The sequence below is a fragment of the Falco naumanni genome, chromosome 4 (genome assembly GCF_017639655.2).
Source record: "Falco naumanni isolate bFalNau1 chromosome 4, bFalNau1.pat, whole genome shotgun sequence".
In the NCBI taxonomy this organism is placed as follows: domain Eukaryota; kingdom Metazoa; phylum Chordata; class Aves; order Falconiformes; family Falconidae; genus Falco; species Falco naumanni.
Genome location: NC_054057.1, coordinates 39,156,883 through 39,184,509, shown reverse-complemented (window position 1 = coordinate 39,184,509; position 27,627 = coordinate 39,156,883). Strand labels below are relative to the sequence as shown.

The 27,627-nt window shown below is 35.9% G+C and overlaps 1 protein-coding gene across 2 annotated transcripts in view; it reads left to right on the top strand.

Annotated features, from left to right (window-relative positions):
• Positions 1-27,627, top strand: part of RUNDC3B (RUN domain containing 3B) — a 55,288-nt gene that overhangs the window by 9,661 nt on the left and 18,000 nt on the right. For both annotated transcript variants that reach the window (XM_040593030.1, XM_040593029.1), the window contains exons 3-8: positions 6,370-6,503; positions 9,582-9,667; positions 13,278-13,367; positions 16,269-16,349; positions 17,748-17,916; positions 23,524-23,681. In XM_040593030.1, coding sequence (XP_040448964.1) covers positions 6,370-6,503; positions 9,582-9,667; positions 13,278-13,367; positions 16,269-16,349; positions 17,748-17,916; positions 23,524-23,681 — 718 coding nt within the window. The remainder of the gene's footprint in view (positions 1-6,369; positions 6,504-9,581; positions 9,668-13,277; positions 13,368-16,268; positions 16,350-17,747; positions 17,917-23,523; positions 23,682-27,627) is intronic.

The window sequence follows — 27,627 nt, the reverse complement described above, 5'->3', positions numbered from 1 at the left end:
CTCAACACCAGCCTCCCTTACTTTGTGCTTACCTTTCTCTGATACTGCCTGTGGTCTTCACTGGATGCTGTGGTGAGCCAGATCAGGAAGTCAAACAGGCAGAAAACTAATGACTTTCCCCATGGATGCCCTTCTTCAACCCAACTGCTCATTTTCTTAAGAGTGGTTTAGATGTGGGTGTTTGCTTAGTAAGTAAATGAGGTCAACATCAATACATCAGCTCACACAAGAGATCTGTGAATGCTGCTTGAATGCAGGTGTCTGATCATGTGATACAGAAGACTTATTGTGTATGGCACCAAAATAGGAACATAATATGCCATGGCCAAAAGGCCACATATGTACTACCTTACAGTAGTTACATGTATACCAATGCCAATAAGTAGCAGTCAAGAATAGGCCACTGTTAGAAAAAGCAGTCTGGCTCACAGCCTGTTGTTAATTGCTCTAAGGAAGAGAAAGAGTGTTTGGGTGAACTGTATTAACTGTCTTCAGAGATTGCAAGTTGTTGACTGCCTTTTGCTCTAGAAAGTGGAGAGATGCTTATGCCTGTACCATGTAATACTGTATGTATATTATATCTGGTACTCCCTAGAAGAGCTGAATTTATTGTGAGTGAAGAGTAGACCAAATATTGTAATGAGGAGGATATAAATCATGTGTTCTTCCTGTGATTAAAATAAGCTGTGTGGCATGCCTGCTGGCAAGATGTGATACTGCTGGACAGGAAGATTGAAGATCTTGAAAAGGTAGGAGAGGAGTAACAGAAAAAAGATAAGTGACTAATTAATCTTTTATTCCCTCTCAGGAATAAGAGTTTACACTGTTTTACAATACAGAAGAGAGTAAGTGATATTCTGAGTCAATACAGAGACAATGTATTTGAAGGTCTCTGGATCAAATAAGACCTATAGTCCCAAAGGGATTTTACAAATTTGTGTACATATGTCTGTGTGTTTGATAATTTTAAAAGCAAGCTGACTAATTTCAGAAGCCTTCCCCCCCCCCGCCCCAGATAGTCATTTGGAATTAATTTCTACCTTAACCATTCTGTACTGTGGAGATTAAGCTGTATCTTTTGTTGTTGTCTTGGTGGTTTCTTGTTTTCACTGCTGGCCACGGATTTTTCAGCTGTATTTCCTCTAAGTGTCCTTTTTATCAGATCAGCTAAGTAAAGACAGATAGTGCAGAAATGGTAGGGGCATCAAAAAGTGTTCAGCAACAGTACTTGGGATTTGATCACAGGTAGATCTTAGCTGATTTAAAATCTGAAGTCAATTCAAAGTGTTGTATGTATTGTCTTTACTATATCACAATGTTTTACAGTTTTCTGCCTTTTTCTGTCACTTCAATTTTAACTGAGTTAGTATAGAAGAACATTAATAACTATTGTAGATTTTTATGGCCATCATCTGAAACTTATTTGTGAAAACTGTTGTCATGTTGTATGTATTTGTTGACTTGCTATGTTTTTGTAATATCCTTTACAACAAAATGTGTTTATATCCAAATTGCTAGCCAGTTTGCATGCTTAGAAATAGTTTTGATGTATAAATTAAGTTCTGTCACTGACACGTATAGTGCATCTTGCTTGTGACTTCTGTAATTTTCACATCATAGTTACTATAAGCATATTTGTCATCTATGCACTTAATTGCATTTACCACCATAATGACACAAAATGGTGTGCTGTACTGTGCTATTTTGATACTGCCACAACTTGTGTGCCTTTTTTCCTCTATGTACATTTAGACAGTTGTAAACATGTCAAAAACTTCTGCTAGAGTTGCCCATGGAAGCTACTGATCGATGTTATTCCTAATCTTTAGCGACTGTGGAGTTTGCTTGCTTGCTTTTCTTTTTTCTTTTAGAAAACTTGCTATGAGTAGTAAGCTTCTAAGGTGATCAGTACTGCTTGAGTGGAAAGTTTAATGTTATAATTCTTTCTTTCCTCACTCTATAAAATGTTCTAGTTCCATGCATCATCAATAGTCTGGTGGTAGTAATGGTAAATGGATGTACTAGTGATGTCACTGGTATATGGTCAGTTTTTGCACTTCTTCATAGTAAGGTGAATTATTAGATAATTCATTCTGAAGCAGTGAAAGACTTTCCATCTATCTGCAGTGCACAATTTATCTCTTCCAGTATGGGTTTTGTTTTACTTACATTTAGGAGGGGAAAAAAAGCACTACTAACTGCTATTTCGCAGAGTCTCTTTCGAAGCAATGAATATTTACGTTGTTTTTATTAATCAAAATTCCCTGAATTGTAATAATTCAGGCATAAGCAGTGGTTACAAAGGGAAAGGGTATGAACTGTGTCTGCAGAAGACAATTTGTACTTGTAGGGTAGGTGACAGGTGAGGAGGCAGGCTTCGAGTGAGTAATACACAGTTTGTAATGTGGCTTATCCTGAGAGACAAATCTGCTGGATAAAATAGTTAAGGTAATGGCAATATAATGGGGGTGAAAAAGATAGGTTAAGGAAATAAGAGCTGAAGGCCCTACTGTCAAGAAAAATACAAAGTCTAAGCTTATAGCTGCAGTGGCCTTTTTTTTCGTACAATAATGCTATTAACAGAATAGCTTTTGTTACTAGATTGAACGTTTATACACACATAATGACCCTATTACTGGTTTTGGCTAAAAAGAAGTAGTAGGGCTCTTGTATAATTTGTGGTTAAACTCATTCTTCTTTCTCCTGTATGTAGAAAAATCGTAAATGAATTTATAATTGTCTTGGAGGACTGGGTTTATGAATTACTGTGATCTTTTTTATTTTTAATGCCCCATTTTGTAGGCCCAAAATAAAAAGGTAGGTATCACAAAAAATTCCTCGATGGACCAGCATGCCATTTTATTTTGAACAAGTTTTTAATAAAATGTGGGGGGTTTTTGGGGGGTTTTCTTGGGGTTTTTTTTTCAGGATAGAAAAATTTGTTGCAAACTAACTGATATAGGGAAGTCTGGAGAAAACCTGCCTGTACCTTAGAGCATCCTAGTTGTTAATACTTTGCAACTGTGGAACTTTGTAGATGAGAATTTGGAGCTGTGACTGAGTAGGAATCAAACTGTTTAATGTCTTATTTGTGAAGGATTCCTTGGGCATGAAAAAAGATCTGCAACAACTGGTGTTGTGGATGTTTGTATCTAGTTGCCAGACTGGAGTGGAAATGGATTGATACAAATAGGCATATAGCAGTATTTAAAAAATACAGTGAAATAAATTTTTACAGTATTGTTTCTATTTGCTTTGCAGTTCTGTAGGCAAGAATTAAATTAATTTGAACAATGTTTAATACTAAACCTGCAGTTTCCATGCTTGCTTATTTTTGTTTGACTGAGAAAAACAATAACATCATTCCTGCTGGAATAGCTGTCATCTTCTGTGTCTATAAACTTCCTGGCAAAGATCACATAGGCTTTGTCCTTTGGACCTCCCAGGAAACATGTTCTGCCAAAGTACTTGAGGAAAGAGTAAAAGTTGTATACTAAAATCAGCTTTCCAAGCGTATTAGGATCCTTTAAAATTTAAATATGTTATTGGAATCATAGAACAGCCCAGGTTGACAAGGACCTCAAAAAATCATCTGGTCCAACCATTTGTTGGAAGGGGAGCTTAGATGAGATTATCTAGCACCCTGTCCAATCACATTTTGGGTATCTCCAGCAATGGGGACTCTACCACATTCCTAGGAAGTTGTTCCAGTGAATGGTTGCTGCTACTGTAGAAAAATTCTTTCTTGTGTTGTGATGAAACCTCTCAGAGTGCAACTCCTATTGGTTGCCCTTTGTCTTCTCCACATGGCTCCTTTTAAAGATAGAGCTTCCATCCTCTTTGTAGCCACCCTTTAAGTTCTGGAATACTGTTATGTGTTCCCCTCTGAACATTCTCTTCCCTAGGGGGAAAGACCTAATGCCTTCAGCTTTTCCTCATGGAGCAGGTTCTTCAGCCCGTTGAACATCTTTGTGGCCCTCCTTTGAACCATCTCCAATTTGTCCATCTCCATCATTAATTGAGGCACAGCTTGACGAGCACTGAGTAGTGGGAGCTATTTCATTCCTCATTCTTGTGTACATTGAGTGCATCGAGGGCCAAACAATTTCATATCCTGAAAGCTTTTGAAACTGTAGGGAATATACAGCTTAATATCTTATTTAGTAGTTCTTAAAATACATTCTCACTATTCTTGGACAGTCTTTCCCAACGTTTTTCTGTTGGGTTATAGATAATAGAATGATTAAGGAAGTTTTTCTTCAGATGTCTATAATCACTAGACTGTCAAGGTTTACAATTGTAGGGAGAAAAATGGTGAAATATAAAATCGGTTTACAAAAGGCCCTGAGCTAGCTGTGACTTTCAAGTGAAAACAATTCCTGCTGAAGTCTGAACCCATCATAGCCTTTTGCAGAGCTGACTGCAAGATGAGAGCCCACTCTTATGTCAGATATATTATAATTATGGCCAGCTTGTTTTGTTGATCAGTGTAAGCCAAGTAAGTGCTGCTTGCTGATATGTATTTCTGTTATAGAGAGATTTTGTTTTTAAATTATGTGGGTTTTCAGGTGTTCATTTGTAAAAGGAATTGCTTTGATTTAGTGACTTAGAAAACTATAGAGTGAAACTCTGGTTTTTGCCGAATATATTCTGTCCTCAGGATTCAAGTTTGAAAAAGCCACAAAAATTGTTGTGTGATATGCTTACCTTTATTAGCTGGCACTGGCATTTCTGACACAAAGATATCTTCACACTTAAGTTGTATTTAATTTTGCAGGTATAATCCCCAGGGCAGAAATGTTCCTGATATGGTAAAGAATATGAAAAATATCTGTAGCTTTTTGTGTTGTTAAAATGAAGTTGAATTTTTGTTGCTGTCCACTACATCTGGCATTTCAACAAAAGTAGTAAGTTTTCAAGAGTGCTTACGTCAAGGAAATTCTTTTAATTTAGTACTTAGTGCTAAGAAGATCTGAATCTACAGTAACTGAAAAGCATTTTGGGATTTTGTTTTTCCTTTGGCATATTGAGTAGTATATATTAATTCTTCCCGGTTTCTTTTCTTTTTTTTTAATTTAATATGTCTTTTATCAAGCTTTGAATTTAATAAATAAATCTACGTGGTGATATAAGCAGATGGACCACAAAGTCAAGTTATATGCACACTCTAGGGGGAAAAAAACCTCACCACTTGAATTTATTAAGATCATAGGGAACAGCTCTTTGACACTGTTCTGCCTATGTTCTGCCTATGGTTGGGGCTAAGATAAGTCATGCTAGGTACAAATATCCTTGTCATATTTTTGCATTTTATTTTCAGTATGTATGATTTGCAGTATCAGTCCAATATACTCTTGAAATGTGAGCTTTCTAACAGCAAAAGAATTAGAAGCCTTTCTGATAAATTAGTAAAGCTTCAGAAATACAAATCAAGATGAAAAATAAAATTTGCTTAAAAATAAGATCTTATTTTATGTGGAGAAAAGTTTTTCCATGTATGTAATAATGTCAGTCACCAGAGGGCAATGTTCATCTTACTTTTTACATACCTGTTCACAGGTACATGCAGTTCAGTCTGAAAAATGGGGCTGAATTGTTGCTTCTGTGATTAAATGTATTTTGTGTGGAGGGCTTTCACGTCGTATGTAATTTTCTCTTTAATTTTCTAACTGCAATACATTGCAAGCTGGAAAAAAAATATGAAGGATTTTGGTTAAAGCTCCCGAAGAGATATCAATTTCCTCAATTCGTATTGGTCACCTTCCCAAGGGAAGTTCTGTGTGTACTCGAAGTAAATTGTGACTGCAAAACAGTTGTGATCATGCATCAATTTCTTCTTCAAATAAAGCACATTTTGATAAGTTCCAATCTGCTCCTAAATTAAGGATAACACTACCACAGCAAACAGCGATCCTTTGTATTTATATACTTTTAAAAAAAAAGAAAAGAACAAAACTCTTTACTGGACTGTATTTGTGAAACACTGAACTACCCAAACTAAGTAACAGAAATTCTTCTTGCATCATATTTTTAAGTCACAACAGTATGTGCTCTATTGTGATTTAAGAGTCCCGTGAAGAAGTCTCGAGTATTATTATAGCATACTAACAAGTTAAAAACAAACAAAATACACGTATGTGCACAAAACAACCAGATTTCTTTTTGTATGTAAGTTTCAAACCAGAGTGACCTGCATAACGCAATGTTACACCTGTGAGCCAGTTTCCAGTAGGAATTTATGGACTTGCTAGTATAAAATCCTGTTAATGCAGACAACCTATAAGAAACTATTTTAATTATGTTTATCTCCCATAAGCAGAGAGAGAGGAAGGTCCATAAATCTTTACATATCTTGTATTTTTATTTAAGGTCAGATCACCTGGTTCGGCTATGAAAGTCCTCGTAGTTTCTGGGACTACATTCGAGTAGCTTGCAGAAAAGTTTCTCACAATTGCATCTGCAGTATTGAGAACATGGAGAATGTTGGTTCTTCTAGAGCTAAGGTAGGGAAAGGAAAAGGTCAAACTGACTTTTTTTATTACATTGTTCTGTGTAAAATATAGCTGACATTTCTGTACCCAGAAGAAAAACGTATTGCTGAGTGTACCCCACAAAATTTTCCATTGTTTGAAATAATCATTTTTTTATACATACCTAGTAAATGTTTACCTTTTAAAAAAACATATCTAAATCTGAATGTGTTTCCTTTTAAATTTATGTTATTCAGTGGAATAAATTTCAAATTCTCCATTTGGTGAGCATGTTGTATTATAAAATGATTGCCTTCACATTTCTGAACATATACAGCATTTTCAAAAAAACTGTGTGTTGAGGGAAATCAGGCATGCCTGCAGGAACTTAAGAAATACTATTTTAAAATTTTAGAAATGTGATTTCCCACCCCAACCTAAGAATCATTTGATTTTGTATATAATTTATGCACTAAAAGAAGAGGTGTGGTCAGTTCTTGAGATTGTGCAGGAAGCCTTTAATAGATTTATCTGCTAATAAAGATCCATAATTTCAAAGGATCTGTATAGAAATGACATCACAATTTCTGATTGTTGATATGTTGAAGTTGTTAAGTAACAATTTAATATGTTTATATGCATATAAACTGAATTAGAATAAGCTTTAAACTGACCTATCATTAAATCACAAGAGTGAGATAGATTAACATCTTAGGAAAAAAAAGCAACAAAAACTACCAACACCAAGAAAACACAAAAAAACCTGTTGGACAGAGATTACAGGTTCTTTTTACTAGACTAGGATGCTTTTCAATAGCTTGTATTTCTGCAATTGTATTTCTATCCTTGATTGATAACTGAGAACCTTCTGGCTTGAAAGTGTAAGTAGTATGAAAGGATGCCCAAATTAATATTCTTAGTTCTTCTTATTCCTAAATAAACTGGAATCAGTTGTTGGAACAAGATTCCAAACTGTGTTTCATGGCTACTTTTAAAACCCCGTAGTTCCAGATTTTTATTATACTCTGGATTATTCATGGTGTTACTGGTGAGGTGGAAATATTTATCTTATTATATACAAAAATTTGGTAGTTTTTTTCAGGGGTGTGACTGTGTTTAGTACAATTTAAACTACAGGTATTTACACAGCCACAGTTTTCTTCAATAAAAGATGATGCTTAGATCAAGCAGCACCATGAATCTAGTAGATCTTTAAGCAGCTGTTCTGGTGATCCATAGCATTGTAGAACAGCTTATTTGCTATGTCTACTGTTGCTCCTTTCTTCTTTTGTATAGACTCAGTTTTAAATTTTATATAGCAGAAATATCTCTAATTTACCTGAGAGCTTTGAAACACTTGAGATTCTATGACCAAAAGCTATTTGACTGGTTTTCCTATTCAGAATATTCCATGCTCTTCTAGTACTCAGTGTGCTGGAATAGTGGACTGATAATTTAAGTCATGTAGCTTTTCTTCTTGCTTATGTCGAGATACAGAAATTCACCTAATCTGGAGAACCTATTTCCAAATACTTCCTGGAAGTATCCTGAACTCATGTTCCAGAATCTGATGATTGCATTGCTTATAACTATTTCTGAATTCCAAGATTTTAATAGATATGAATATTAAAATTCAGTAGGTAAGATGCAAAGCTATTTTCTGAAATACTCTTACAAATAAATTAATTTTTTCTTTTATTCTGTGGAAAACTCCATACCAAATAGTAAACAGAGAAGTTAATTTGTGCAGCAAGTGTGGAGAGTAGTATAGAATTTTTAAAGGTGCCTGTGGAAGTATTTTGGATGTTCATGTGTGAAAAGTTGGGATGCATGTCAACATAAATACCAATGGTATACATCAGTCATATGCATCTGATTTACTGGTGGTCCAAATGGGCGTCTGCTTCAGCCTGGAATCTGTTAGTAAGAGTTTGCCAATGCTGGTTAGCCCTACTTTCACTGGAACTGCATGGGCTTTAGTCATTAGCTAAGCAGCATCAGCAGGGCTTGGCTGTTTAACTCATGTTCTAAATAACTGCAACATATAGGCGGCTATCCAGATAAACATCCTTTTAATTTTAGTGCACTCTCTGTTAAAATTTTTGCTGTATTGTTGTATTTATGAAAGCAAATTTTTTTATTTAGCATCTGCCTATCTTATTGTAACTTTAGTTTGATCTAGATCTATATAAATTAAAAGTAGGATTATAATTTACTACAGGTGGTTTTGGTAAAAGGACCATAGTGATAATCAGGTAATGTCAATAAGCACCAAATATATTAAGTAGAAAGATGCCTTACTACTTATATAACTATTTGTAAGTTGAGAACATTACAAGAAATGTTCCTGTTGTTCTCAAACTGTCATAACGTATCAGCCATTTGAATGCCTCTTTCCTGTAAACCACAATCCTGTGCACTAGACCTGTAAACATAGTGCAACATACATTGCTAAAAGTTATTTTTGAAGCTATTGCTGCTGTTTATAGAACTGTTTGAAGGAAGCTTTCCTTTTGGGCTCAAGTTTCAGGCCTCTTTAATTTCATTTCATTCCTGTGTAAGATGTGCACCTTCTATAATGATGTCCTTACAGAGATGAAAAACTAATTTATGCAAATTACATAATAAAACTGTGTCACTGAGTTACAAGTATTTTTTTATTCATCCCACAAATATTTGAATGAACACAGAGAATTAGTTCTTAAATCACCCTGAAAGTGGGTTACTGCTGCTTTACAGTGGAACCTATTGAGTGCTTCCAATACCATTGTCTTTAAAATGAAAAGGTTTCTGCCCTAATCTGCTACCATTTATGCACATGACATTTTCAAAAGGTTGGAGTGTATAATTAAAGCAAAATATTTTTTCTTTTTTGTTTTCCTTTCAAATTTTAGAGAACTTTACTTCACAATAAAGGTTATTTTTAAGAAAGTATTTTCTGTTTTCATTATTACTGTAGTGAAGTACATCTTAGCAACAATTCCTGTTAAGTGGTAATTTTTTTAATCAGCTCATTTCCCCCAGGTAAATCAACTGGATTCGTTTTCAGATGTAAAATTAAGTGTTCCATTCTGTATTATTTAAATACTTGATATGTGTTTCTTCTTGCAGGGTCGAGCCTGGATCAGAGTAGCACTTATGGAAAAGCATTTGTCTGAATACATTTCCACAGCTCTGAAAGACTTCAAAACAACCAGGTCTCTAAGACTTTTATTTTTGCAGTATTTTAGCAAATGTTGCTTAAGTGAGGGACTTAGGTGTGGAAGTGAATGTTCTGCTTCATTTGTATAGGGAAGGCGTGTCACTAGTAAAAGAGCTGTAATCTGGTAAAAGATATCTGGAGTTGTTATCAATTGATTGGATTTTAGTATGGGTAAAACTTCAACATTGAAAATCCTTTTGTGATTTTAAAAATGAAGAAGTAAGTCTGGAACTCGGAATTCTTGAAAGATCAAAAAAGGAGAAAATTTCTGTAATGAAGGAATTAATTCTGAAACTGTAGCGTGATTAGGATAGAAGACGTGATGTTCCTTTCAAAATTAGATGTGGTTGACAGAAAGCCCTAGAGACTCAGTAAAAAATAATTTTTATAGGAACTTTTCTTGAAGAAGAAGGGAAGAGAATTCCAGGAACCTTTTGAGAAATATAGAAGAACAGAATTAGTGTTCATTCAGGCATAGGTAGGATTCTTCATGTAATATGAAAAATGTGTAACGTTGTTGTTGTACCTTCTAATGGTAACAGCTGTTATGGACAAGAGTATGTGTTGTGATAGAAAATACTCTGGCAATTTTGGACTGGTTCTAGATAATACAACTATTATATGATGCTTTATCCTGTAACAAGTGTGTCTTGTAGACTTATGGCGAAGTAATCTAAATATGAGTGAGTCTGTAAAATGCTGTGGAACCTTATATTGAACTCTAAAATTTTATACATACTGAATGGACTATTTCAACAATAAGAATTTTCTATATAAGGACTTCTGTTCATTTACAATATTATTTCTGTTTGTAAAGCCATTTGTCCACAGATCCTAATATATTTTGCCAATATTAAGGTGACTTTGAAACATAGCTAGGTAAACATCCCATTTTATTGAAGTTTCCAGGCCTGTTGTCTTTATTTTACCCAGATTTTTTGCATTTACAGTAGACAAGAAGCTCAAACCAAAGATTTCTGGAACAGATTTACTCATGTTGCCTCAAACTGAAAAGTCACTTGGGTTTTTGAGGGGGAGATGAGGAGGAAGAGGAGGGTCACAAACTATGTAGTTAAGTAGTACATTCTTTGTCCCTGTTTGGTAGTGCGGTTTGTTTGCTAGTGGATGACAGTGGTATGATTTTATTAGAAGCTTCAAATTCATTTATTTGAACATGTTAATGTTTAATGTATTTGAATGTGCTTTCAGTCATATAGCTTTTGGAAACAACCTCTCCTGCATTACAAACATAGTGAGTGCAAAGTTTGTTTTGAAGTAATATTTTAAATACATCTAATGGAAATAAAAGTTACAATTTCAGATCTCGGTAGTGTGGATTTCAAATCCACAAGCAATAATGGACACACTCTTCCCATGTAGGATTTTAAATATCTGATAAGTGGCCTGATTTTTTGATACTTTGCACTACTTATTTAGCATTTTAAATCATGTATTGTGCTATATATATATTTAATAATTATTTCTATGAAGTACAGATACCATACGTTACACATGTGTATGTAGAATATGAGATTCATCTATCATACTGCTAGCTCTTTTTAAACCTCATTGTGTTTAGGTGCCTGATCTTAGGACTAGTCCTTTAATGAAGCAGCACATTATTAGTGCTGGATCTGCATCTAACACTTGGAGGAGAGTTGGAGTAAGCATGGGCACACAGTTGTTTTCCTAACAAATTGCTCAGCACAAGCTTTTAAGTTAAAGTAGACTCTTCTATTGTGAGAAGTCAACTGCATAGCACTGAAAGATTTCTGAGTTTTCCAGGGGGACTGTTGTTTTGGCTAGATTACTGTAGCTGGTTTAAGGTACATTGCCTCTATCAGGCTAACATCTGTGTCTCATCATTACAAGTATGCCCTGTCTTTTTTTTTTTTTGTGATCACTTCCTCGGCACCATTTTACAAGGTAAACTGAACACAGCACAGACTGGTACCTGGCAGTGATTTTACAAATGCTAGGGAAATGGTTTGTAATCTTGTACTGGGAACATTGCTGTTAGTTAACAAGTAACAGTAACTGTACTGAATCAGACTGTAAAGTCCATCTAGTTCAGTATTTTGTCTCAATCAGTTTAGCCCCTGGTACACTTCCCGCAGTCAGAAAGTAGAGAGCCATGTCTGTACATCACAGTCTCAGTGTCAGGACTATAATCTCTGTCTTCCCAGAGGAAGTCTTCCAGATTTCTTGCTTCTACTGAGAACATCCAAGGTCTTGGACAACTTGTTTCCTTACAGCAAGTGGATGTCTGTTAGGAAACTACAGAAGTGGGACTTCTGACAGCGTGCATTGTAATAAAGTTCAATCTTTGGAGCTGTGCCCCAAAATGTGTCTTTTACGAATGTTTGCCATACAGCCAACTCGAGCTCTTGCTGAGCCATCCCAATGCTTTCATACAGTTCTTAAAACCAGATGGAGCTTTTGGTAGGGCAGCGTTGCTGGTATTTGTCTGAAAGATAAGTTGCATTCAGTGACCTGGCACCTTCTTGCAATCATATATTGCCAGAAAGTGTAGGTGCACTGTGTATCTGCTTCTGGTAAGTGACCTTTCAACCTTGCCTTTGGTACTGAACAGCTCTTGGGTTTCCCTCTTTCCACATGTAATGCTCAGGTGAATTTTAGTGACCTTTCTGCCTTTGCTGCTTCCCCAAGACTCCTTTAACACAGAAATGAAAGTTGTGTGCCACTTTGCTAAACGGACCAAATGCCTTTTTCACAAGGCCATGCATCACAGTGGTGGGTCCTAGTCGCCTGCCCTGTGCATAGAACTTTTCTGTCTGGAAGTAGTTTCTGTGGTAGTTGGGTAGAGAAAATGAAAATAAATGGGAGAATGGAGAGGTGGTGAGGAAATACAGATTTAACAATTGCTGCTTTATTCGTTGCTTTTTCAAGCAGCCTTCACAAGTCTACATATACCAGGATACATGAAATGTGTTTTGAGATCAAGGTATGGAGTTTTAAAACTTTAGGCAATAAGTGTTTTACAGTTAGAAATGGTGTTAAGACAACCCTCCTTCAAATAATGAAAATTTAAAATCTCAGAATACCTGGATGCAGTGTGCATCTTGCCCACGTGCAGTATTTTAAGAAGTAGTATGCTACCTGGAATAGAGCTGATGTGTGAAAATGTTTTTTCTTTAAAATAATCAACTACTAAGAATGAAGAGTGAATGCTGAACTTTAAAAGAGCTTGCAAGTACAGTTGAGACACACCTATTTCTTTTTCATATGGTGGAATAATTATTTTTAATATATATACATTACACAAATTCTTCCTTTCAGCAGTAAAGTATAAGATATCTTCATAATTTTCTTCGTATTTTGTCCATCCTGTTCTACTATTTCTTAGGGCTAATATTGTAAATTCTTTTTGCTTTTGTGTAGATTTTTATGTGCTCTAAGGTTGTGGTATTTTGTACTGTGCAGTCTATTGGTTTGCTTTATTTGAAATGCAATATGAATGCACCTGGGGTTCCTAAAAGTTGTTTTTGTTAAAACTAGGTTTCTTCAGTTTTTTGTTAACTATAAAAAACATTATTATTTGAGAGAAAGTGGTGTTAACTGAACTAATTTATTTTTTATTGAAGGCGGTTTTATGAAGATGGAGCAATTGTTCTTGGTGAAGAAGCAAATATGCTTGCTGGTATGCTGTTGGGACTCAATGCAATTGATTTCAGGTATTATATTTGCATGCTTCCTTACAAAGTGCTCAGGGAAAGTACTTATAAGTTGATGCATTATGGTAAATGTTGTTAGATTCCCTTGATAGTTTGAGAGACAAAACTTAGGTGGCAGGGAACAAGGAAGGTTATTTTTAAACTATAAGGAAAATTGCGTGATGAAGTACATGGTTCTGCCCTGGTGCTCAGTGACAGTATTGCAACTACATACGTAGAAAGTGTAGGTATCTAACTTTAGTGGATCTAGATTTTAAAAGCTTGATCTACAAATGACCATTTAATATTAATTTGTGTTACACTTAATTGCAGCCAAACTGTAAAGTACCATCAAATTGTTTGAATTTACCTTTGCAATCTCTAGCTAGATTGCTAGATTTTTGTGTGCTCTGTTATACGATTAATTCTGTGTTTTGGAGTAATAAAGGTGCAAGCATGCCCTAGGTAATATAAAAACCATCTTGGTGTGTGTATGTGTGTGTAGATATATGTAAAAGAAATATCAGCAAGGTATAAAGACTACAGTGCCTATGAAAAGATCAAACCTGGCTGATGCAGGGCCCTACTAATATGCCTGGTTGGACATACCTAGCCTCATACAGAGCCGCTGGGGAAGGATTTCATAATAAAGCACAGGGAAAAAGACAGTGATAATGCTTTTCTTAGGTCTCCTGGCAGTACACTGTTAATATTTATCCTCCAGCATCATTAATGCTTGTCACAAACCAGTTTAGGAGATAAACTGGCAGAAAACAGCACGTAGGCTCATGGGATGCGCTGAGTGATTGACTATTGCAAAAAGGCCTTCCGAGATTTACTCATGCCTATGTACCCTTATACCAGTTCTGAGGCTTGCTGGACCATTCTGTGAGCCAGCTGAACTTGTTAGAGATTTAAAAAAACATACCCAGTATGAAGACAGGTTTTTTTGTTAGCTAGTTTAGTTCATGGCAGTATCCTATTAGTGGCAGAGATGATGGGACCATAAGGCTTAGAGAACAGAAGGAATGAAAAAGAATTGAGTAATATCTTCCCTCTCTAGTGGCAGTGAGCATTTCGTTCAGCTGCCTGTGGAACTGCAACTGGATGCTAAAGAGGAAAAAAAACCCTAAAAATTCAGGTGTTGATGGCTGATCTAGCTCATCATGGAGTCAGGTGTGTTCCAGTATCACTATAAGGAGGGGAAAGGGAATGGGTGTTGAGGTTTGAGGAGAAGATAAAAAGAAAAAAAAACAAAACAAGGGAAAGGTTGAAAATGCAGGATAGCTCTTTTTGCCAGCATATAGCCATGAAATTGGCTTAACTGCATCCTCAACATATGTTCTGGGGGAATGGAAGTGTGCTGCAAGATGGTAAGACAGCTAGCCTTGTGTACAGCAAATTCAAATCTTACCAGATTTTATTAGTTTAAACTTTACGCCATTCAAAATTAAACTGCTATTGTATTAGCACTATACTAGGAAGGACTATAGCTATACATGAATAAAAGCATAGTGAGAGTAGGTCTGCAGTATGTAAATCCTTCCATAAATAATCATCAATTGACTGTGTACCTTGCATAAGCTTCAGTGGTACATATCATACATGCTACTGGTATGAGAGCTTAGTTCTATGAATGCACTTGTTCTTCCTTTGTCCTCTCATTTCTAACGTAGCCATGTTTATAGGTATCTGTTAACAGTATTCAGACTAATAATTGGTTCTCATTGGAGATACTTAAGTTTTTGCCAATGCAGCTTTTAAGAGTCTAGAAATTTTCTGGACAAAATAAGAACAGTACTACAGGAGCATTTTTATTGTGCGACGTAAAATTCATAGTATTGTGGTTTGAATAGCTGAGAGGCTGTAGCCATTCTTTGCATGTTATATTTGAGATAGTTTTTTTTATTCAGTTCAAACAGTCTCTTTTAAGTGCTGACTGTCTTACCTATGTGGAACTGTAAATAAGACTTTGGGGTGGAGATGGGGCAACCCAAGTGAAAGCAGAATCTAAATTCCTCCCTGCTGCTCTCCCACCCTGGCCCTAGCAATGTGGAATTATGTATCTACTCAAAGTAATTGTGGTTTTGCAGGACTATGTTTTGTTTGCTTTGCTTTGCTTAGGGGGAAAAAAGAACCTTTCAGATATACTTTCCAAATACCACTTAAGTGACTGCATTGTCAAAAATGTCACTTTGCAATTAAGTTAGCAAAAGCTGTGTCTTACTAGAATCTGGTTTTTGGTGACATAAGAATGAAGGACATGAGCCTTGTGGAAGCATGATTGCTTTTGTCACATGATAATTAAACATGATTCAAATACAGTTGTTTATATCCAGTACAGAAAGAAGACAGTGTAGATGAGCTTTATAAAGCTACAGCCATTCAAGAACATTGTCTGAAAGTTAGTTTCATTAATGTTCCTCATCTTCCTGCAGTCCAACACCAGAAAGCATATGAAAGATACTGAAATATTTTTGAGAACTGATTTTTGACTTAAAAGTTAGTAGGATGGTTACAGAAGCACTCTGCAAATACTTTAAATGAGCTTAAATACTGAAGATTCCAAGCTCATCCATAGCTCTGATTTTTCTCTTGCTTCAGCTAGTTTTCCTGTTATTCCCTTACAATCCATCTCTTATTTTCAGAATTTAAAAATTAAGGTTTGTAATACTTGCCCTGATCTATTCCCTGATTATGTGGAATTTGGTGGGGGTTTCATTGTCCTATAATATGCTCAGTGATTGTCATTTAATATTAAACAGTCTAGCTTGGCTGAGTGGGATTTTGCTGTGGAATGCTCTAGGCCTTTATTATTACCAAAAAATTAAGAAAAATAAAATTTCACTTTGGTAAGATTCAACTGTCGCTGTCATTTAGTTTTCTTGTTATAATTTCATCATTGTTTTTCTGTTTTATCAGTTTTTGTCTGAAGGGTGAGGGATTGGATGGCAGCTTTCCAGCTGTCATAGATTATACACCGTACTTGAAGTTCACCCAAAGGTACTTTTTATCTTTACACTGCTCTTTTAATTTTATTTTGTTGGCAAAATTTTACTTTGTACTGGGCCTCTTTTCATTTCACATTCACAATAATATCCATATCTAAACACAAACCTGTACACTCAGCTACCTTGCTCTTTCAGACTAGTGGAATTATTGCATGACTCATCAGAGTGAGTCATGCTAACTTTGTTTACTTGAATTAGAATCACAGTTCAGCAGGAAACAAACTTTTTGGTTCCTTTTGAAGATTGCCAGACCAAGTTGTTCTTTCTTTGGGGCCTTTTCTGTGTAGCCATAAACTTAAAAGTAGTTATTTTGTAAATAAAAATTATATATGCCCTGGTAAATTGTGAAATATAGAGATACGCAGTATGAGCAGTTAGCAATAATAGAAAATCATGAGCAGTTGTGCATACAGTCTAACCTTCCAGCTACATTTTGTTCCTCTGGTCAGCCATATGATTAATAACAAAAAGAATGATCACTATCTAACAGATCAGATGGAAATCTAGCATCTTCAAAAAGCATGGGAATTAATGGGATGTGTTCTGTTGTTAGGTATGCCAAAATGAAGGAAGCAGTTGGATGTTAATAGTCTTGAAGATGTACAACTGGATATGAAATACCCTAGATATTCTGCTAAAATTCTTATTAGCTTACATGTTAATGACAATTTGCATGGTTCAGTTAAAGCAGAATTTGCATCATGGCAAGATCATCAGGTTGTAGGAATCACTACTTAAGAAGCTAGTAAATGCTGTTGATGTAGTGGAAAGCATAGCTCGAATATTTCAAATGGGTATCGGGATAAATAAAAATGCTTGTCTTTGAGACAGATGTCTGAATTCTCTGGCATACATTGATTCTGGATGATATGGAGATATTTTGACACTGAATCTGCATACAATGTAGGGAGATATTTATGTTCTGTGAAATACCATGCACATGGTCTTCACTATAACCATAACTATACGTTCTCATTTAAATTTATCGTAATTTAATGACAATCACTTTTTAAGTTTTCTGCTTTTTAGAAACAAGTAAAATCTATTGTCAGATACCACTCTTTGCCCTGAATTTATGAAGGGTAGATTAAGTCACCATTTCCTTAGCTTATTGCAATGCATTGGTCCTTTGTATTCCAGGACAGTATCCCACATACAGTTGTCTGACTTGCCTAAGACGACTTGACTAAGATAGATCACAAGAAAATTTTTGTCCCACTCTTTAGGTGCTTGAAATAGAATTTGTGTTTAGTGATCTGTCCTTTCCCAACATTTTGATTCTTTTTTGGTTTACAGAGCTTTGAGTATCTTTAAGAACTGTAATTTCAAGGGGAATTTGCATTTTAACAAATGCAGGTTTTTCTCTTGACTAATAAATACAATCCTTCAGTTCTGACAGTATCAGCAGTGATGAAGAAGAGCTAAGAACACTGGGCAGCAGTGGCAGTGAAGGCAGTACTCCAGAGAACATTGGTCCTCCGTTCATCACGGATGAAAACAGCTGGTACAACAAATGCAAAAGGGTAGAACAGAAGTACCGGCTTGCATTGGAACAGAAGGTAAAAGATTAGTTTTGTGCGGGGGTGATGGAGCCAAAGCTCATCACCAGCCAACTGGTGACGTACCCATTTAAGTAAAGGCAGAAAAATACATTAAATATTATTTAGGTCCACGTAAGTGGTCTTAAATTTTATGATCCTCAGAGTATCTGAGTATCTTTGCTCACTGATTTGAGAGGAAAAGATGTTTGAGGATGGGGGTGTGGGGGAGAAAATAATAATTTGGAGATCAGATATCACAATCTAATGTAGAAGCTTTGGCTCCCTTTTCCTATCTCAGTGTATCTCTGAAGCTGTTAGGTTGTGAACTTGAAGTGAACACAACTGTCCACATGATTTTTCCTCTCCTTAGAGGCCACAGAGTTTTACTGATGTAGGTAGACTGCCAGTTGAAGGCTTTTATAACGATAGTAATGTTAAACTTTAACATTTAGCCCTAGAGTAAACAAAAATGATTAGCAAAGTAATCAGTCTAGGAATTAAAAGCAGAACTATCTTCTCGGTGATACCGAGAAAGGTTTTTAGAAAGTATAAAGTTTTAAGATGTGCTTCAAGCTAGAATGGGGCAGGGGGAAGCGTGTTTGTATTTGGTTTTAATAATTTAGGTAACATATTGAATGTTATTTTAGAAATCAAAGGTAAGTTCTGCCTCTACCACCCAAAATACTGTAAGTTAAAGGTGAAGTGAAATACATGTCCAAACCTTTTTAGTATTTTAATATTTTTAAAGGCAAAGTGCTTGTCAGCTTTTGATAATACTATATTACAACTACAGCGAAAACGTGTATTAGCTAGTGGCAGAGAGAAGGGGGAAGACTGTTCACAGACACCGAAGAAACAGTGCACAGGAAAAGAAAGGGGGAGGGGTCAGGAAAAACGAAAGGAAAGAAAAATAAAAAACATGGTTAATGTTTTTAAAGAATTTATTAGGGTTTTTTAGTTTTCTTTTTTCCTAATGTCAGAATTTGATTTTGATGAAACTTTGAACACAGTAAACCATATGAAAGGCTGGAACTACATAAGGGTGCTTGGAGGTGTAATTATTTCCTGTACTTTAGGGCATTAGAATCACAAGATTATCTTTCTGCCTTTCTAGTTTTTACTGTACTGAGGGGGAAATAAATAAATAAATAAATAAGAGGGGCATATGGGATCTAGAATGGATATTCTACCAGTTGGGACTCAGTACGTTCACTGTGGCCGAAGTCCTGGTACCAACTCAGTCACATACACGTTTAAATTCTAAGAATGATTGCTGGTGTGGTTTTGGCCTGGGGCAACTAGCAATCTGCCATATTGTTTCAGGTCTCAGTTCGTGAATTAGTGTTTGTCAGTGATCATAATAAGCACAAATAAGCAGTATGACTTGACCATGGTCCTTTGGAACTTAAGTTTAGTTTTAGTACAGATATAGCCAGACTGAGAGAATGTACCCGAGAATGAGTCCTGGTGGAGTTCAATTCATTAGGGTAAACATAGCTAGTCAGTATAGTCAGTCTTAGTACAGAATGGGTAGAATCAAAGTCAGTTTACTTTATTGGATGTAGGAAAACCTAGTTAAAGTTCTTCTAAGTAACAGTGGAAAAAGTTAGACTTACTGTGGGATAATAGATGTGCGAGGTGTTTTTTAAAAATATGCATGCAATATGTTTTTTCTATTTTGGGTCCCTTACACTTCTTGGTTTTGAAATACGACCTTAAATGTTGGCATCCAGGTTGCTGGTACAGTCTTCTCAGCCATTGTGGTATCACTTTCTGTATAGAAGGAACTTGTGTTCCTTCAGGCTCTCCCTGGCACAGAGGACGCTTTACCTGCTTTTGTACAACAAAATGTGCCATTCAAAAGGAATCTCTTCAAATACATAAACAAAATTAAAACTTTTTCCTCACTACCCCAATAGTACTTGAAGTACAGGAGCATATTCAAGGACGGCATTTCATCCTTATATCCAGACAAAAACATAGGATCGGTTTGAACTCTGCCCTTCCTAACCGTTCCTGAAGACTCAAATATTTTAGGGTTTAATGAGGCAAGTGTCATCAACTCCAGAGAAGCATTGAAGAGAATGGGTGGATGTTAATTTTTTGTAGTTAATTTCCAAGGATACCCCAAGAAGGGGTACCCCATCAAAGTTGTGACAGACATCTATAGCAAAAATACTGGAACATGGTGTCCAGACCCACTAGCCAGAATAATTAGGAAGCTGTACATCTGCAAAAGCACAAAGATCTTCAGTGGCTGTGACAGCAGATGAAGGTTTTGGTTTATTCGTGAGTCTTAAGATTCAGAAACATTTTTATTCCATGGGAAGTTATTTGCTGATCTGATACTATTTCAATTTTTTTTAGCATTACCATTTTAGTGAGTCACATTATAGTAGCATTGTCTTAATGAACTGCAAGCTTGTGTAGACAGTTAATGTAGAGGTGAATTCAAGTCAGTTTTATGATAACTCTTTGAAAACTTTGTTGATTTACTACAATTTTCAAAATGATAGCTACTCTGACAGCCATGGACACTTTCCTAATTGCCCTCCTTTAGAATGCCTACTTGACAATTGCAGCAGCAAAATAACTTTTATTTCCACAGACAGAATTTTCCGTTGTCTAATTTTCATTTGGGATGTACCAAATTTTTATGTAATTTGCTTTGACTATACTACATGTGCTCTACAATAACTTGAACAAATGACCATTAAAAGGTTAGATGGATCATGGGATAGCGCTCCTTTCCAGAGTGCTGCCCTCCTTCCCTTTTTAGGACCTTTTTAGGACCTTTTTCATGGCAATAAGTTGCAGCAACAATTGAGTTGCACACAGTGCAATAGGTACCAGTTAATCAGAGACAAAGTGTTTTCTTTCAAACAAAGGGGCTTTCTGACATTTTGTGTGTTGGAAAACTGGATGTTTGTGACATGAAGACCAGTTAAAAATAATGTATTTGTAGTAACTGATACTGTGAGTCTGATGGATCCTTCTTTTACTCTATGGTCATTCACTTTACGCAAACAATGATAAATTCCTTTTCTTCCTTCTAAGTATGCGTACCGCAGTCGTTAATAGCACAGGTGAATGATGTTTACCAGGGTCACAATATGACTAGCAATTGCATTGCAGCTGAGATAAAGGTATCTGTGTGTTCTGAGTTGTTTGGATTGTAGGATAGAGTCAGGTAGTACTTTAGCAGGGTAAATCCTAGCATTGCTTTATTGTATCAACATTGCTGTGCTGGTTTAGACCAGGAATCCTTGCTTATCCTACTATCCAATCTTGGATACTTGCCCAAAGTAGATGTGGAGGGAAGAATAAAACCAAGGCAGATATAAATGTGCTGGTTTTCTTCTATTACTTTCTTGGCCAATCCATATCAGCTGAAGGACTTCCTGAAGATGGTAAGGTTTGTCTGTTTAGTAACCCATGATGGATCTCTCTTAAAAATATCCCCTTGACCCCATGTAAATTTATAGCATTCAAACCATATTTTTGGCAAAGCATTCTGTGTATCTACCATCTGTTGTGTGAAAAGCTACCTCCTTTACTGTCTTTCGAATCTGGCTCCTACTAGCTTGATTTCTTAAAATACAAGAGCTAAGCACCATGAAATGTACAGTCTCTTACTTCCTGTCCTCTCAAGGCCGCTCTGGAAATATGAGTTTGTCTTTTCCAAGTTGTCTCTTGTCCAAATTAATGATTCATAGTTTAAACATTTGTTACTTATGTGGAAGTTTCCCCTTCCCAATTTTGGGATGGTGTAAACTGTTCACTTTTGTGTAGTAAACCTCTAGACTTTTTGTGTACTGTTTATACTAGAGTTTTATTTGCTTTCACTGGTGGGATGATGCATCTCCATGTTGTTATCAATAGAGGTATTTACTATTCATAGTATTCTGATACTGATGCTTTATATCTAAAACATCTTTGTAAAAGGTTTGATGTTTCTGGGAGGCAGAAAATCTGTGTATATCCTAATGCATCATTTAGTACTTTCAAAGCACTACTTAGAGCTCCAAGGAGTAGCTTAACAGTCAAGAAAACAGTAACATTTGACGGGGCAGAATCAGGCCTACTGAAAAGCTGTGAAGATTCCTTGGAAACTTGTACTGGGACTAAAATAAATTCCTATCAAATATAAATATATCCAGTGGCTAGAACTGTATGTAGTAATAGAATCACAGAATAGTTGTGGTCGAATGGTACCTCTAGTGACTGTCTAGTCCAACTCCTCTCCTCAAAAAAAGGTAGACTAGAGCAGGTTGCTCAGGGCCTTGTTCAGTCAGGCTGCGCATATCTCAAGGATGTGGATTCCCTTCCTGTCTGGACAACCCGTTCCGGTGTTCATTTAAAAATAGGGGAAAAAAATTAAAAGTAGGAAAAGTTTTTTCCTACCTTTAAATAGTTTCCTGTATTTCAGTTTGTGCCCTTTGCCTCTTTTCACTAGATACCACTGAGAAGGGTCCGAGTGCATCCTCTTTACACCCTGACATTAAATATTGATACGATTCTTTCTCCCGCTCTTCCCTTCTCCCCAAACCTGGACTGAGAAATTGCAGTTCCTTCTGCCCCCTCTCATATGGGAGATGCCCCAAGCCTCTAATAGTCTTCATGGTGATATTAGTAGCATTTTACTACTTTTAACAACCTCTTTTAATTTTGGGGTTTTATGTAGGCACCTATGAAAGTGTGACACATTTTTCCACAGACTTCAAGGAGTGTGCAAAATTTTATGCAATATAGACTTATTGTATCCAACTTTACCTAAGAATTGATAAGTTATTAACATCTGGCATGCTGGGACTCTGCTTGAAGAAGAAAAAGGGATAGCTGCTTAGTGTTGTAAGCAAATGTGTAATTTGGGAACGTACTTTGTAACCATGTGCCATCACAGTTGCTGTTAAATACATTGTGGATTTTTGTAGATGACTAAGTAGCTGGACTGTGATTAGGACTGCCCCTATCTTTTATAGTATCAGTGGGAAAAATGACAACATAAATGCACATTCCAGTTGTACATGTCCAATGTTACTAAAAGAAGTGACCTTCACCAGGTGTCATACCTTATGCTTTATTGTAGATTAATATTTATTTCAATAACCACCTTCTGTCATTTTAATGTATGATGTGGTATTGCAGTTTTCATAGAAACTTTAATGTTGGTTATGTTTTTGTAATAGTTCTGGATCCCTTTCATTAAGTATACGGTTGCATATAGATACATTCTACTCTTGTCCTTACACAATTTGTAACATCCTGCATCTGTTAATTCGTAGGATTCTAATTTTTTTCTTGTACTAGTGACTGTTCTCTGTTTTGAAAAATTATTTAGTGTTCCATGTTGTCTCATTCCTGTCTCATTCCTGTCTCATTATTTCATCCATTATTCTATTCTTCCACAGGAATATAAATAAGTACATTATTTTTTTTTATACCTATTAGGAAATATCATACTAAATGATTTACTAATCTGTTAAAAAATAAAAAACCCTTCACCCTACAACAAAACCAAAGTACAACTGTATACATCTTAAACCAGAAAAATGTAAACATACATAATGAAAAGGCTTTTTTGATAGTGTGTTCTTTAAAGCTTTCTAACACTTACATTTCCAGGGTTACCTTGAAGAATTGGTACGACTCAGAGAAAACCAGCTATCTGAATCTGTCTCACAAAATAAACTGCTGTTACAAAGAATTGAAGATATGGATCTAGCCCATAAAATGGAGAAGGAACAGCTGGAATATATCATTGTGGAATTGCAAGACCAGTTGTAAGTTAGTATAATGGAGAAACGTTATTAGAGCAGTATTACATAAATAATTTAACTTATTTAACTATACAATGTGAAGAGCTTCTGGTCCTGTGGAAACAAATCAAACTACTTAAAGAAATTTATGTATTTTACGTTTCAGGGGGGGTGGTGTTCCTGGCAAGTCTTGTATTCAGAAATGGCTCCCCTCAGAACTGCAGTAACGTAAGACAGAATAATTCTGAGATTAAATTATTTTTTTTTAGATCTAAAATAGCTTACAGTAAACTTGCTTAAATTTTTAACACATTTTATAAAAATATTCTTTATATTTTATTACTTCCAGCTTTAAGGCTACCCTTAAAAAATATTGGAAGCAGCTTCCTTTTGAAGACTATATTTAAAATGTTAGGCAGGAGAGGATGAATCTATACAAAGAAAATAAATACTTTTATTTTATTTGCATGTTGTTCAGATGCAGTAGAAGTTCATCTGGTAGTCCTAGAAATACTCAAACTGATGAAACAGTTTGCTACTCACCCTTTCCTCAATGCAAGACAAAATGCTAAAACAACAGGAGAAGGCTTAATTTTTTAATAGCATATGTGACTCCTAGTATGATAAATAATCGAGTATATTATGAAACTTACATAGTTTATGCTCCCAACCTTGTTTGTTGGGTAGGGAGGTACTGTCCTATTGAAGAGACACTCCCTGGTAGTGTTTCAAGACCCAGATAGATGGAAGACTTACTGTGTGGTGATTAATTGCAATGAGGCTGCTGTAGTATACATCTGCAGTAATAGTATATTCCATTCTGTTCATAACAAATACAAGATATACTATTTTACCTTCTCTCTGGAGTAATTTGTATGTGTTTGGGCCCTGAAGTAAAATCGAATTCATCTGTGGCCTTTGAAACAATCCACGATGAAGAGAAAATAAAGATGGCTTTGGGGTACTTTGGTTCTCTCTGCCTAATGTCTCACGGAGACACCACCCAGAAGGGTCTTTTCTATGCAGTAAAAAGTACTTCTAGTTTGTAAACAGAGTTGGTTTGGGTTTTTTTTTCCTCTTTCCTTCACTTCTCTCTTGTAGTAGGTCATTTTATGCCAGTACTTGAAATGGATTTTATAAAAATCCTCAGGAATATGGAATTTACATTTTAATTATGCCAATTTCAGAGCTGAGGAAGAAAAAAAGATGGTTTTCCAAGTCTTTTTTTCTCCCCCACCCCTCAGCTGCTGATTGCCTGTAAGCTTTTGAGATAACTGTTCTTGAGTTCTTTGCTGAACTTACTGATACAGCTTATGATTCGTGTTGTACTTCTGGCCTCCCTCATTATTTGGAGGAGATGGGGGGAAGGTGTGAACTCATTTTAAACCACTCTGATACTTGGAGATTTTGAATGTTCAGACCTGCTGTTAATTTTTAGCTGAGCTATATGCAATCAAACTGTTCTAAAGATCTGTCTTTGGAGTTTGATTTTGTTTGCTGGCTTCTTTATGTAAAGGCTCAAATTGTGGAGCAGTTTCTGTTGTATCTTGACAGTGTGTTCTTGTATAGCTGTTTGTGAGACACTGCAGTCAGGAGCCTGAACTACACTGGATATTTGGAGGGAGAGGTATAATTTTGCATTGTTATTGCTGTGAGTGTAGCATGCCTGTCAGATGAACTCTTCTTAAAACTGTGTTAGGAACTCATAGTTCCTTACTGAGGAGAGGGAAACCTAGCAGGTTTCTGATGGTCAACGCCAGTCATAACATCTTTTAATCATTCTTTCATACTTGTTTTTTGTTGGGGTTTTTTTTGTTGTGGTTTGTTGGTTTTTTTTATTATTCTGACCAAAAGTGAGCTGGCAGCAAAATAAGTGGTATCACTAATGTGACTGTAATGAGGCATGACTTTTGGCCAATTACTTTTTATGGTCCAGCCATTTTAGAATGGTGTTCGTGTAATTCTAAAACTTAGTGTTTTGCTACCCTACCGTTAGTAGCATTTTGAAGTAGTAAATGTATTCTGTAATCTGTTTAAATTCTTATCAGCACGTAAGAGCAAGTGTGGGATTGTAATTCTGCCCAAGGCATACTACATTACTGTTTGTAAAACACTTTGAGATCTGATTTAGGATTATTTGCTGTGTAATGGAAACTATTATAAATAAACATTCTATATTTTCTTTTTAACAATGCTTTTCTATTCCACTGGCTGTTGTTGTTGTTAAGGTAGCAAGTTCTACTGCTTCAAACTTCTGTTGAGTAAGTATTTGTTGATGTTTCAAAAATGGTATTTCACAGGCATGCAAGTCAAAATGTTCTGTGTGTATTCTCATGGATTTGAGGAGAATCTGAGTCTCTCTAGGTTTGCCTCCCCACCTCGACCCCCCCAAAAAACCAAAACAAAACAAAAAGTGGAGGGTGGGGAATGAAAAATCTGACTTCCTTGGCAGTATAGGTTGTTGTTGCCAACTTGGAAACCAGGTAACACTAATGATAAGCAAGGCTTCCAGGTTATAAATTAGATTACCTACAAAGAAACTTTTCCGTATTCACATTTAATAAGGTAGTTTGCTGTCATGCATGAAATATGGAGATAGGAGGCTGGAGAAACTTGGAGGTAATTTTTGATTTACAGCTGCTATGCAAAACTTAAGAATCCTGAAATTTGTTGAACGTTGGCTTTGTCTCACGTGCTTGAGTATCCAAACCACAATGAACAGCAGAGTTTTGAACTTAGTTAAAAGCCATTTCATGGATCTCTTGAATACCAATATCTAGAGAAAAGGGTGAAGCTGAAAATCTATCAAATTAAATTATTCACAAAAGAGTAACTTTTTTTGTGTGTCTCAACTTCTGATTTCTTAGTAATATGCCCACCCATCTGGGAACTGGATGTCTCACCATCCTGGCAGGTGTCTGGTTCAATCAAGTTTGAAAAGTTTGAAACTGCAATAGACTATCTGATCATCAGTTGGACATGTTTAAACCAATGCACAGCTGATCAAGAAGATGATTCAGACTGGATGTTAGGAAACCTTTCTGTATCAAAAGGGTGGTCAAACGCTGAAACAGGCTTTCCAGAGGTGATCGATGCCCTGTACCAGTCAGTGTTAGAGGCACTTGGAGATAATGCTTTTAATATATATACTTTTGGTCAGCCCTGAAGTGATCAGGCAGTTGGATCAGATCATCATTTTAAGTCTCTCCCAACTGGAACTATTCTGTTCTATTCTAACAACTTGCTCTTTCACCACACTTAGAGCGTCTCTAGATGAAGTAATTGCCTAGTGATATGTGTCAATTGTAATAATAATGAGGCATATTCATATACATTTCATGTACTTTTTCAGAAGTGTTTGCCGTCACTGGGACATGTTTTTACCTGGGACTTGTAGTTGAACATTAAGGAACAGTGCTTTTGGCTCTATCTTCTACAGAAATAGTGTATTTTTACAGTGAGGGTGGGGCAGTTCTTAAGGCCTTAAAGTGCTTAAAATGAACAGCTCTTCAGTGCTTAAAAATAGCAGCTCATAGGAGGACAGCCAAGAGAAACCTGTGATCCATGGCATGCCTAACTGAAGAAAACAGTTCAAATTCCGTAACATTCAAAATGTGATGGAGAGGGATCCCAAATCATCAAGGAACTGTATCCTGGAGTATTCAAAACTCACAGAGGCAGCCATTTCTTCCTCCTCTAAGATCATGCAAAGAAGTGTTGAGTGCTTCTTGGAACAGAGAGACACTTGATTGTGTACCACATCAGTAAAAAAATTCTGAGCGCACACCCCTCATGTAGATATATTTATTTATTTTTAAATTATATACATGTACTTCTGTACTATTATGTTCATTATAAAACATACACTAAAATAGAAATTAAAAAGGATGATATAAAGGTGAAATAAACAGTGATTTATTTTCTTTCATTTATTAACAGTACAAAAATTATTTTCTTCCTGTACCTCAAA